The sequence below is a fragment of the Pelecanus crispus genome, chromosome 11 (assembly GCF_030463565.1).
Source record: "Pelecanus crispus isolate bPelCri1 chromosome 11, bPelCri1.pri, whole genome shotgun sequence".
Lineage (NCBI taxonomy): Eukaryota > Metazoa > Chordata > Aves > Pelecaniformes > Pelecanidae > Pelecanus > Pelecanus crispus.
Window position 1 is genome coordinate 26061249 of NC_134653.1, and position 14083 is coordinate 26075331.

The window sequence follows — 14083 nt, forward strand, 5'->3', positions numbered from 1 at the left end:
TATAAGCCCAAAGTTACAGTTAATTCACAGCAGAGGAAGGTAAATTCAGGAATTAATATTTTTTAGTTTAGGAGCTCTGCTGGAAGAACTTTGCACATCCCGTTACAGGAAGGGGTTGATGTGGGGTTTTCAACATTGTCTTTGAAGACAGAGACTGTCTATGAGGTAAAGTAATAGAGAAAACAGCAACTATTCGCTTCATCTGGGGAAGTCTAGAATCTTTCTTAAAGAGGTAGCAAAAAACAACATAGCTGCCTTTTTATAATGGTGTAACAACCCTGTTATATACTCTTCAGCGGTTGACAGATAACTTCATCTTTGAAAGAGAGATCTAGTGCCTTACTTCTCACCAGAAATTAGCTAGAAAGATCTTAAGAGTAATCTTCAAGCCCCTGCAATTAAAGTGTTTCCTCTTACCAACAATAAGAATTCCTAGTCAAACCACATGCATAAAAGAATATAATTTAAATATGCCTAAGATCAGCATGCACATAAAAAGATGAAAAGTACTCAATAGGGGAACAATGGACACACAAAGATAAAACTGAATGTGAGACAGAGCAAACCTTTGCGGCTGGTGAGAAACCAGTTTAAAGAGCACAATGTTTTACACTACAGTTTCCTCTAATGTTAATAAAAGATGTGAATGAAAAAGAGAAATTGTGAACACTAGATTAAAACATAATGAAAAAAATCATTTGCCCTCTATTTTGCATTCACGAAAAATCTGTGACTAACAGCCCAAAAACTCTGCAACTTTGCAGTATAACCTTGTTACAATATTTGTATCAAGAAATAGTAGCAACTAAAAAGAAAACTTTGAAAGAACAGTCATTCAACAGAAACACCCCTAGATGTTAAGTAGTCCTGAACTGTCAACAGTGACTGAAAATGAGACGCAAAACTTCTTCAGAAGTTTCAGGACACTAGAGGAAAACTCACTTAGGAGTAAGAGGGAATATCGTTAAGGGAAAAAAAAAACCAAAAAAGCTAGATCCACTCTGTCTGATTTTGTTAATTATTTGGTAGCTTCTTCATAGTCTTTTATTCCTAAGACTAAGGAGTCCTTTGCCTAATGTTCAAAATATCTACAGAATAAATGGAGCAGTCTTGTAAAAACAAGTTAAAACAGACGAGCCATTTTGTTCTCAAATGTGGCTCACATGGTGACATAATCTCTAGTTAAATAATTATTTCTTGCTTAAAATCAGAGGACTGTCACACAACTATAGTATTTTCAGAACAAGATGAAGATCGGTGAATGCAAATACATTGATATGCTTATCAGTTGCTTCTTTAAAGGGAAGAATCCTTTAGTAGAGGTCAAGATAAGCCTCTGAGAACTAGATATTAAAACCACGCCATTGCACCTGACAAGGTGAAGAATTTGCACTTTTCTTCAGGCTCACTCAAAAGAGAGGCAAAACTATTACTTAAAAAGACAGTAAACCCAATGCTTCTACTTGTACAAACTGGTATAAAGACCTCTTTTTGTCTCTGATACATACAAACGATATGTTACATGTTCTGTTTACCATTTAAAGTATCTTGTAGAGAACTGCATGTTTTAAAAAAGCCAATTGCTTGCCTAGATACCTCCCCACTTGTGGAAGGATGTAACCCTCTTCCATCTGTTCCAAAGAATGACTTTCAGAGGAAAAGGGGGTGTTGTAGGTTGCTAAGAAAAAAAGCAAAAACCAAAACCACCACACATACACTGCAGTACTTTAACCAGTTTATCATTAAGATTAGACAAAATGTCTCTTATGGAAAGAAGATTTTTTTTTTTTTTTTTAAACTGCGCTAGTGTGTGTATTTATGACGAGTTCAAGGAACATTGCCTTAATCGGGTCTTTCCATCCTTTCAAAATATTTTCATGCAAATTCAGAAAAGAGATACTGCACTTCCCCTGGGACAGCGAAAGACTTAACTGAAATAGGAAATTTAAAGGAAATACAGAACGTTTCTTAAGAATACAAATGTGTTTTTTCTTGATCTACAAGGTGGTCTATATATGCTTTCCGAAAAAGTCTATATATGCTTTCTGAAAAGCATCCACACAGCCTTTTTAAGTAGGTTAGGCATTACTCTTCCTCAGGTTTTAAGAGGCCTTATTTGAGTAATGTGTTACAGAAGAAAAATAGAAAATAGAAAGTCCAAGTGCTGCAGTTTAAGGGTGTTTTCTCTAAGACCACTTAAAGGCATTATACTAGTTCTAACCAATCTATACTATATTATCTTAACATCTTTTCTGTTCTGTCAAGACAATGATCCAACACAGACATTTCTGTTAATAAAAGTGATCTTCAAGCTGACATGAGAGTGATCTCCACTTAGAGAAACAAGTCAACACATTTTTCTGAAGGCAAGCATTTAAATGAAGCATCACAATGTTTAACTGTTAACATACTGAATGACAACTTTGGGTTCATAAGGATAAGGAATAGTCTTGTACTTACGAAAAATGAGATTTGGGTTCCTGCCTGTTTAACAGCAGAAGACAGCCTAAAAATCATTCAACACTTTCTCAAGTTCTTCTGTTTGCACAAGACATTGATTCTTTTATTCTCATATATATAGCTTCCTCATGCAAGTCCAAATATGCCATTCCATTTTTAAGACCGCTCTGAGTGCAGTTACAAAACAATTCTTAAAATGAAAGATTCTTTATGCTATACATATATATTGCTTAGATGACAATAAAAGTCTTCTGACCATCTCTGACCTAGCCTTCAGCAGGCAGACTTTTGGTTCCAAATTAAACAGCTGATGTAATTTATGGATTTCAAACAACAAAAGGTGGTTAACAAAATCCCCAAATTATATAGAATGCAACCTTATTGCTGATAACTCAGGTATATCATCCCCCCCATTCTCTACCTCTGATTTTAGATACTTATCAAGTACTCAAATAGTTGTTATCAACTTTCCGGTTAAAATCCTGATCATTTAGCTGAAACACAGATAGAAATATATTTATTCTAGGTAAATAAATTCAAAAATCTTTTCATTAAATTCTGTCAAGTAAATCAACACCATCTTTCAAAAGTTTTGTTTTCTTTTCTTTTGTTGGCAGGGGTGGTGTCTGGTTTGTTTTGTTTTTTTTTTTAAGCTTTAGAAGTCATTAAATAGCATAAATCAACAAATACAGAGAGCAAAATCTATAAATGTTTCAGTACAATACTCCAAGGAAGGGGAAAATTACCTGTTGGGACTGATTCATTTAAACCTGACCTTAGGTTTAATGGTTGGAATCTGTTTCTATAACTTAAGAGCTGCTTCTACAGACACATGTGACTTGAACCAAGGAAGTTGGGAGCTTTTTTAGAGGCAACTATCTTTTGGGAAGGGGTTTACTGAAAAGTCAAGTGTTTCATAGGTTACCATAACAATAAAATATAACATTGAAAAACCCCTTAATGACACATTCTTAACCAAAATCGGTGCATTAAGAATGGTTATCCTGGAGCTCCCAGCATGATAATTTAAATACCTGCAAGGCAAGGGTACCAATTTTTTCCCTACCTTTCTCAGTCTGAAATAGAAATAACATCATTGCTTTTATAGACTAGAAGAAAGTCTGACTGTGCTGATACAGAATTTATTTAACAATCATATAATCATTTAGGTTGGAAAAGACCTTTAAGATCATCGAGTCCAACATTCCACACCCCCAAAATCTTTGACCAGATTAACTTGAGGGAGTGAGATTCTTTAATCTAAATCTAAATCCTGTGACCTCTTCCAGCACTCACCAGTTTCCTAATTTTCTCAGGCTGCCATTGCTCCAGTTAAACACCACTATCAACGGAGGTCAAGATAAGAAAGAAACTTTTAGCTTTTAGATAGCCTGGGTCAAACCCAACAATGGTTTTGAATAGAATAACAGCAACCCTGAATAAGCCAGCAAATGGAGAACCACTGCAGAGAGCAAAGCAATAGGTGATACATTGAATCTGCTACTAAAAGCAAGAAGACTGCTGTGTTTTGTGCTAGTTACAGTGGGGTTTTATGAATTATGAGACATAACAATGAAGTCAGGGGTCAATGCATGAATCTTCACAGTAGGTAGGTCTGGGTATTACAGGGAATGATGTAATCCACTGGCCAGCTGCAGACAGAAATGGGATTTTTAAAATCCCAAATGATTATTTCAACATTATGATGACATCAGGGCTGCCTACCAGCTTGTCCATCAGTATCACCATTGTCACATGAAATGGCAAAACACTCAATTAACTTGCGCAGTTATGTGAATACTGGACAGACAATTGCCAAGGAAACACCAGAACATACACTCACATGCCATTTTTTTCCAGATCTGAGATACATGAGATATGACACAAATGCAATACAAAAATTTCAGAAATGGAAACTGGTGGCTTAGGCAGGGTTCTGAGGAAAGAAGACAGAGTGAGCTGAAGTCTGGGAAATGTATGCTAAAATTATGAAAAAGACTCAAGGCTCAATGGCTCTCAAAGGACAGAAACAATAGAATTTAACAGAACAGCAGCTCCACAAGTTCAAAATTAATGAATCAACAGAAAAGTGGGTAAACATTCTGCGGGGCTGACAGCTGAAGTGCTGAGATAGTCATCAAAAGTAGCAGCACTGGCTTAGCAATTTATCATGGAAAATGGAGCACAATCATTGCTCTTACAGCACATTTGATAAAGAATATAAGGCAGACACGTTCCTTGCCTGGATAATCTTACAGTCCAAATAATTTAAAATACAATCCAACACAAGTCAGGCACTCATACATAGATCACTGACGACCTGTGAAACATTTGCTTATGCCATGGAGCCGTTGCCTTGGTACTTCCAAATACTAAACTCCCTTGCTTCCATAGTATTATAAACAATTTTCTGCATAGAAAATTATCTGTTCCACTGATTTTATTCAATTCCTCGCAGAATGAACAGATTTTTGACAAAAAAAAAATCATATTAGCCATACTAACTTTGAGGAAAAACTCCAATGCCCCTGTGACCGCTGACATTTTATCACCTACAGGAGCTAAAAAAATAAACCAAACAAACTTAAATGAGGCTGGATCACAAGAAATGATAGAGAGAAATCTGAAGACAAAACAAAAAATAGTAAGATTAAGCCAAAATTAAGCAAATTGAGGTGGAAAAGGCCTGAAAGAACATACTGATGCATTTTCATCTGAGGAAAGACATGGAAAGGACCATTTTGATTTTCCAGTCTAGTGCCTGCAGTAATATGGCAATTGCATCAGAAATTCATACAGAATTGTATTAAACTTCATCTTACCTTACAATTTTCACCTGAGACACGTTAACATATCCTATCCAAAACCCAAAATGAATTGTTTTGTTAAAAACACCTGCTCCAGGACACAATCCTGTTTCATTATGAATAATTATTCAGATCAAACACAATTAAATACTCACATTGCACAAATTTTCACATTACCCAAAGAAACAGAAATTGTTTATAAATGCAGTATTATTCTACTTACAGTTACGGATATCATTCCAGTCAATTTTAGAAAAAAATGGATGGCAGCAGAGTCCCTCATAACCCAGCCTTTCCTTCTGCCCGCAAAGCAGGCTCTGGATCAGATCAAGAAATTCACTACTAACTTTCACATCCTCTGGGAACTTCAGAAATCTCTGCATTAGAAAGAAAAGAATTTCTACTCAGTAGGAAAACAGTCCCAGAACAGTAATTCTGAACATTATTATTCTGAGATATGTCACGCACAAAGGATAAATATTTATATCATACAAACAAAAGTATTGTGCTTTTTTTCCAAATAGGCTTTTATATGCATTTACTGCAGTGAAGACAAGAACAGAGGAACAACCATACCCAATCAGACAAAGGGTAGACCCAGATCACCATCGCATGCTGAACAATGGCCGATGGCATACTCAAATGGAAGAGTAAAACAAGACACTTCCCCAGAAAATTCTCCCCAACTTCCACGTATTTGTGGCTTAGGATTTTCTGAACCAGGGATGATGTCTTTGTATTTGCCAGATCTCAATGGATTCTTCTTCTATGAATTTTTCTAGTCACTCTTTGAGCCCACATAAACATTCAGTAGCTGCAAACTTAAGGCAAAGAACACCCCAGCATGAGAACATGCTATGTGAAGTATCCTTTTTTGTTTGTAACGTAGTTACTGCTGGCTATTTTCATTTGATGCCCCTAACGCCCATATTAGACGAGATAATAGGCAACCATTCTTTTTTCACTTCCAGCTACACGATTTTTTTTTTCTTTTTCTTTCCTACTAGCTCCTACCATTCCATGTGCTGCTTTTTAGACTGTTACTAAGAACTAAACTAATATTTGCATAGGTTATAACATCAAGATACTGTTCTTGAACCCACCCCTGGGTAGAGTTGGGATACTTTTCCCTTCACATGCATTGGTTTAAATTTATTTACACTAAATTTCACATGATGTTTTAATCATGCAGACACTCAATATCCTCAAGCCTTTCTGCAGCTCTTCATAGCTAGCCCTTATCTTTACTATCCAGAAACACTTAGTAAGATTCAGGAACTTTATCAATCCACAAGTCATCCTTTCAATCCCTTTTCTAGATTATTTTGGAGATGCTGCAATTATAGTTGCCTAAGATGGACAGCTAAATCTTTTTTAATTCATGCATTGCAGATGGTTATTTTTAAACACCTGTTACAAAAAATAACTTGATATCTACAATACGGAGACATATAAAAACAACATAAAGCACATATTCTAAATATTTTATGAACATGACAAACTAAGAGACAGCCATAAGCTTCTTTTTTCAACTGTAAAAACATGATCATTAGTTACAGCCTCTTTACCCAAGAAGGAGTTCTCTCTACCTGGAAGTTCATGATGTTATTGAAAGTTTTTGCTGAAGTCCCTTCAGTGAACGGAGATCTTCCATAAATCATTTCATACGCAATGACTCCTAGGGACCACCAGTCACATTCTGGACCATAAGAAGCTTTGCCATCTCCATTCAACCCCGTTAGCATTTCTGGTGCCATGTAGTCAGGTGTGCCAACAGGTAGCTTGGCATTTACCTAGAAGCAAGATATACCAAGTGAAATTACAGCACTTTCTGTTCATTGTGATCTTGGTAATAAACCAAATCTTTTTTTTTTTTTTAAGTGAGATACACAATTTTCAGCCCTCCAAGTGAATTTTAAGTAAGTAATTTTAAGCAAGGCTGTTAAGCAAAGAAGTGCAAGGTTAAGGAAACTGCTGATAAACAACAGAAAGCAAGCTATTTTGTATAAAGAAAAAAAAAAAGTCAAATTATCAGAGCTAACTGTTACTAGAAACTACAAACAGCTGAAGTAGAAAAGTGGCATTCTAAAAAGCACAGGATTACTGAACACTGATGTTTTAAGTAGTAACATGCTCTAGAGCTACTGCTTCAACTAGTATTAACAGGGATGTCATAGCTGAATTTCAAAAATAATCAAATTTAGACATAAATATTCGCTGCCCTTATTCCATTCTGTCTCATCCCTACCTTTTTACCTTGTGTTCATGATCAGCAAAGTACTAGTATTTGAATTTCTGGAGTGCTTAGAAAAGGTAATTCAGGAGCCAAAACTGCAATCATTTTTGCACTGAGTGGCATAAAGAATGAAACAAAACAGCAGGCAGACTAACACAAAAACCTGACTATGACTGAAGAGATAATGTGAAGAAAAAATTTAAAAGAAGAATGCAATGCAGAGAAGCACTGAAAAGGGAAGAACAGGGAAAACAGAATATTAAGAGTCACAATACTAAGAAAATGCTACGAAAAAATCAAAATTGTAAAACAAGACAGGAATCTGGTATAGAACCTCATATTCTAGCTTAGATATATTTTAATTTCAAAATATCACTTGAAATTGTATGCAGTTAACTAAATTTACAAGCAATTTATAAAAAAATTCAAGTGATTCACAGCTTTGAATATAGTGTTTTCTGGTGAGTAAAGGCCAGAACATTGGAATGCGATTCATTTCAATCAAGAGTTCCCCGGTCTTCAAAACAATGCCACCTTAGTTACAACAAACATAATTTTCAGTCCAATTATGAACAATTATAAATCCATGTCCTTCTTTAAACACAGCATTAAACAGCTGTAAGAATCTCTAGAAGTATGATTTTGTATTCCAGTGCAGCACCATGAGACAGTAGACTTGCCTTTACCTTACTTGTGTATTAAAATTTTAATAAGCAAATATGTATCTACTGAGAGCTGCAAAAGATACTCGAGCTCATGTTTGAAAAGCCATTCACAAATGGAAAAATATCACTGTGAATAGATTCCATATTGGACAAGAAAGGCTGAAGAACAAGGTGTAATCAAGGAACATGTATAAAGTTAGTTTTCCCTTTTTGATTGGACTATCCAAACAAGCCATTTTAAATCCACATTATTACCATTTTGTTCACTGTCATTTTGGCAGCTGACCCAAAGTCCACCAGTTTAATGTGTCCTGTTCGGTCAATAAGAACATTCTCTGGCTTGATATCTCTGTAAGCAAGAAGAAAGCAATCAGTACATCTCCATACCGTTCCCCACTGTCCCATCTACATAACAGGATAACCCTTTTCAGCTACACTCAACCGTGTGGTCAGCTGCATAAAACCTTAACAAGTGGGAGGCTTATTTTCAACTGTTGTTCTGTTTCCAAGCAAATATGAAAGTAGTAAATTTCTTTTTTCTTCTTATTTCACGGAAAGTTAATAATTGTTGATAGAAGATGGAAAGAGAAGGTGGTTTCACACCTTGATTACCTCGTAACTGAGTTACAGTGAAGTATTATGCAGCTTTCTCCCCAAATTTCCTCACAACTTATTCTGCACGTCTTTCAAATCCAGGCAGCTACCTTGCATTAGAAAGCCACAGCCTATGCTCTAAATGCAGCCACCACAGCTGCTTGGAACATAAAATACTTCATAACATTTCCAAAACCTCAGAATGGAACGAATTTATTAAACACCAACATGATTTGAAAATGCATACAGTAAGAGCCTTCAAGCCTTGATATCATCTTTAGAAAACTCTGATATTTAACTACTCCAACATCCTATACTGCCCCGTTCCTCAATCAGCACACAACAAGTTTTAACAATTACACTGATTTCCTACACTACTTGGTGCTAAAAGCAACAATCTCTGGAAAAGATTTTAATTTTTTATAGTGCAACATTAAGGCTTCTTTTTACTAAGCCTCCAGAAAATATATGTAACAATCTTTTCTTGATAGTAGTTTGAACTTTACATCAAAGTTAATGCCTTTAGCTACAATTATAGTTGGAGTCTGATTAATTTTCTAATTTTGTCTTCTGATACAGCATGTGAAATACTGTCCTGAAAGAGGACAGAATATTTAAAAAAAAAGAAAAAGCATCATTCCAGAACACTTTTTCTGGAATGATACTGATCAAATACTATGTGCAATGCAAAGCAATCTTTACCTACCGGTGTACATAACCCATCTGATGGACACTGTGAATGGCTAAAACCAACTCTGCAAGATAAAACTGCACCATACTCTCATCTAGTTGGTCCTCATACCGGTTTAAGAGTGACAGTAAGTCCCCTCCAGGCTGATACTCCATAACCTACATAAAATTTTAAAGGAACAGATATAGTCCTTATATACAAAAGACATTCTTATTCAACTCCTCCGTGTTACACTGGACAAATATCAAACAGGTGCATGTAATGCAGGAAAATTTAGAGAAGATGAGCACATTTCAGTCACCACATTGTTCTTCAACATAACAATGGCAATAGTGTTCAATAGAGGAGAAAAGAAGCAAAGACCAGGCATTACCAAGTAGAGATTTTTCCTGTCTTGAAATGCATATTGTAACTGTGGAATCCATGGACTGGTACTCTGAGATAATATACTACGTTCTTCCTCAAAAAATGACACCTGCAAGAAAAGGAAGTGTTCAGTTATATCATGATGAAAATGAGTTAGAATACATTAGAATCCCCTAGTTTTAGAAAGATTTGAGCCTGTGCCAAAGGCACACATCACAAAAAAATTACACAGAAAATATTAAATGCTATTTTCTTGTGATGTGCACCTTTAAAAAAAGTCATTTTACTCCTTTATGTTTTCTGTTCCCCTCCCGCCTTCTGTTGTCTAGCTTGCTTTCAATTGAATAATCCCTGCAGCAAAGGCCAGCTCCCCTTTCAAACTGGTGAAGCGTCTACTACTCTGGAGTGCAATCTGGGTTGACCTCATCTGGACTGGCCCTAATAAAATAAAACTAATCTCAAAAGAATCAGACAAGCAAAAAAGAAGCTAGGGCAATTATGGGGCAGCATCTTACCGCTAATTCAGTAATAAATTCATTGTAAGGTATTCAAATACAAGGTTTTCTTGAAGTCATCCTCTAGCAACTATGTAATTATTTAGATGTGTGGCCAGACAACAAGAAATTAATTTTATTACAGAGACACTGCTAGTTCATTTAGATCAACATTCCCTACTTTCGCTAACCCACGCTCAACAAGATTGCGCAAGTGTCATATTGAGGGTAGTATCATACCTTGCTTTCTTGTCAACCTATGCCACAGCAAGAGTAATTTTAGTTTATCTTTATTTCTGATAGCCACAAACAGTGCTAAGGGATCTCAGGAGCAACCTAACTGCACCAAATATTGGGAACAACTGATGTAGATATTGCTGTATAAATTCACAAGGTCTTTCATGGAGCATCTTTGTCCTACTTGTCATCTCATGCCAGTGAAAGAGGAACTTCTGTTTCTCACCAAACTATGATAACAACCTCCATTATCCCTTTTTTAAGTTTTCAAGTAACACATTTCTCAAGCTAGTGAGAGGCTCTCCATAAAAATCCAGTCACCACAGTCTGCCTTCACACCCACTCCTGACATTCTATGTCAGTCTTTAAAAAAAAAAAAAAACAAACCATTAATGAATAGACTGCCTGAAAATTCAAGCCATTATCAAGCTGATCAATGCTGATCCAGTATTTTCTTAATCTGTTTTTAATTGTCTTCCAATTAGATGGTAAGCTCTGAGACAAGGGCCACTTTTTGTTTTGGATGCCACTTCATCCAATAGATTCATGGTCTATGAAAATGGCTTTTAAACACAGCAAAACTACATACAAATATACTACTTCACTGAAATGTAGCATGATCCTTCTCAAGATACATTTTTAACTTAATTCTAATAGTAGTGACAAAAAGGAAATGTTCAATAAATTGTAATTTGTCGGTCTACTATCATAACAGAAAAATATACATACATGCTCCTGCGCCAACAAGGACTCCTTGCTCATCACCTTCATAGCATATACATCACCAGTAACTTTCTCTCTTACTACTTTTACATCTGCAAAGTGACCACAGCCAACCACAGTCTTTACTTCAAAGTCCTTCACACTGGGTTGCAGTTCCCTTAATTCAGCTATAGTCTCTGCATCTATAAAAATAAACCACTTATTTTTTACATTAGCCAACTGGCATTTCATAACGAACACATCACAAATGGGGAATAAAACAAAACAAAATGAAAAAAACATTTAGTTCCCGACTCTCAAGAAATATTAAATCATTCCAGAATGTGCTTCTTAAAAAAACCAGTCTGCGTAAGAACTAGAAAAAGACTGTATTAATGCATAGTTAAGACTGGAATATGGTACATACAAAAGAATCAGGAAATGTTAAGACGGTTCCCATAGCAACCATAATTCTGTCCCATTCATAACATCATAGGCTGATAGCCTCTTTTGTTTCTAATTTCTTTCCAACCATCCTTTACCAATACAAAGTGTATTCTCTAAATATGAGGGCTTTACCCAGCCGAGTTCTACAGGTCCAGTGGCTGGGTTTTCTCCTCTGCCTGTGGGAGGCACTAGTCTATTGTCTAACAAGTAACCACAGACATGACATTTCAGATATTCCGTTCAAGTTTTCCATTGACTAGTTTCAACCAGTATGCACTGTGATAATCAATTGCGCTCCGTAGATTGTTCTAAAAATTCTTCAGACTAGCAGATAATTACTCTCTGCTAATAATATCTAGAAACTGTTGGATGGAACTATTATAGGCAGCATGATAAGTTACTTCTAACCAAATGACTTTCTAGTATATCTTAATAGAAAAATTGATGAACCTTCCCCTCCCCCCCAAAGAATCTGAGCACATCATCAGTAAAACATTTACTCCATCAGAAATTATATTTCTGAAGCACAGAATTACTATTTACAAGTTACACATGCAAAATTCAGATAACACATGGAATCCAAAAGATTACTTCAAGCTGAAAGAGCCAAGTATTAACAAGTTTCTTTCTATATTTTTTTTTCCTCATACCTCTAGCCACTGTCCTGCTCTCAACTTCTGACATCCTCCTATTGTGCGGTCTTGGAGCTTTGCCCTATGCAGTACTCAGACACGTTTAAAGAAAGTGTCTCCTCAACTACAAATATAGTACAGACTAAGGAGGATGCACATTCGAGTCACAGTCTTCAACAGCATTTGACTTTTTGAACCTGAACAAAGCCCTATTAAGACTGCCAAGGTCCCCTTTGCAATGTTGAGTCTGTCCACAATAAGTCATACTCGAAGTCCTGGGTTACAAACATTAATGAATCAAAGCAAATAAAGCATTATTCAAACATTCAGATTCTTAAGCACTACCTTTTAAAATGACACCTGAAAATTAGTCTAAACAAACTTACACTTCTTGACAAAGTTGCCAACATGTTTAATTCTCATTAAAGCAGGGTTTTTGCATTCTTCAAAAAGAACGAATAAAGAATCAAGGATGCCTTCCCGGGAGAGAGGAGACATCTGCTGTTGAGTCAGAAAGAGTGGCTTCCCCTGGAAAAAAAAAGAAGCAACAGCAGATGGAGTCTCAGACAACAATGAAAACCCTCAAATCAATAACATATGTATAGAGTAGATTATATATTATCCATTTAAAAATCACTACTTCAGAAATTAGAGAAATGATCCAGAAGTGTGAGGTAAATATGTCAACTCACTATGTCTATCTGTAATAGCTGTTATAGGTATTTTACTTTTAGACAAAGCAATCCTTTAAAGATTGCTAAAGTTCAAATCACAGCTTTCTTGAAACTATCTGCATCCTACTGATGACTCCGATCTGACTAGCTTCTTTCTTGACCTTGCACCATGTGGTTTTTTTCATGGTACAAATAGTTTAAACAATCAGTGTCAATATTAGTTCTAGAAGGAAAAGCTGCTGAACTTCAGATGATCAAATAGCCGCTGGTTAGGTAAATCCACCTCATGACAAACCCTCAGCTACATCACCCATGAAAAAACTGCAGATTACAGGACACCGAACGCAATATTCCTTCTTTTATGTGGGAAAATCCACTCAGGCTAAAACATTAACAGATGCACATAAACTTAAGACCAAGTACTATCCACTGAACTTTGTGCAAACTAGATACACACTTTGAACTTCAATGAGTTATCCCCCTCTTTTACCCCTTCCTCCAAAGAACCCCACAGGCACACTTTGAGCATCCACATGAACGAGCAAAACTGCATTTTGTTATGCTGGGTACGGACATAGACAAAACGTATATCAGTAATCCCATGCCAGACGCTCTTTACCTGAAAGAGCAGATTTAACCGAGAAATTCGGCTGGTGATGGGCTCCATCGGTCCTGCCTCTACTGGATTTCGGGCGCCGCATTTAAACTTCAACATCTTTACAGATTATGTTGTAGAAAAGATCACCTGAAAAAGAGAACCGGGACTTTTAAGCAGAGGCAATAAAAAAAGGGGATGAGGGGGGATGCTTATAGTGAAGCAACACTTGTATTTCTTGGAGACAAAATTTATTAAAACGAGCAAGCTTGAACGCATCCGGAGTGTAAGGGCAGTTAATGTGTTTTCTGGGGAAGGCAGAGAGAGGGAAAGGCTGCAGGCGGAAAACAAACCCTGAGAGGGCAGAGCCCGCCCGAACGGCGGCCTTGGCGGTTCGCGGAGCCGCTGCCCGCGACACGAGAGCCCGCGCCCCCGCAGCCGCTGCTCTGGACTGCGCTCTGGGCTGCCCTCGGCGCCGCCAGC

At 36.6% G+C, this 14083-nt stretch overlaps 1 protein-coding gene across 2 annotated transcripts in view; it reads right to left on the reverse strand.

Annotated features, from left to right (window-relative positions):
• Positions 1 to 13720, reverse strand: part of CIT (citron rho-interacting serine/threonine kinase) — a 72532-nt gene extending 58812 nt beyond the window's left edge. For both annotated transcript variants that reach the window (XM_075718764.1, XM_075718763.1), the window contains exons 1-8: positions 13625 to 13720; positions 12718 to 12859; positions 11280 to 11455; positions 9827 to 9928; positions 9469 to 9611; positions 8424 to 8517; positions 6857 to 7060; positions 5491 to 5644 (exon numbers count right to left, since the gene is read on the reverse strand). In XM_075718764.1, coding sequence (XP_075574879.1) covers positions 5491 to 5644; positions 6857 to 7060; positions 8424 to 8517; positions 9469 to 9611; positions 9827 to 9928; positions 11280 to 11455; positions 12718 to 12859; positions 13625 to 13720 — 1111 coding nt within the window. The remainder of the gene's footprint in view (positions 1 to 5490; positions 5645 to 6856; positions 7061 to 8423; positions 8518 to 9468; positions 9612 to 9826; positions 9929 to 11279; positions 11456 to 12717; positions 12860 to 13624) is intronic.
• Between the last annotated feature and the right edge of the window lie 363 nt (positions 13721 to 14083).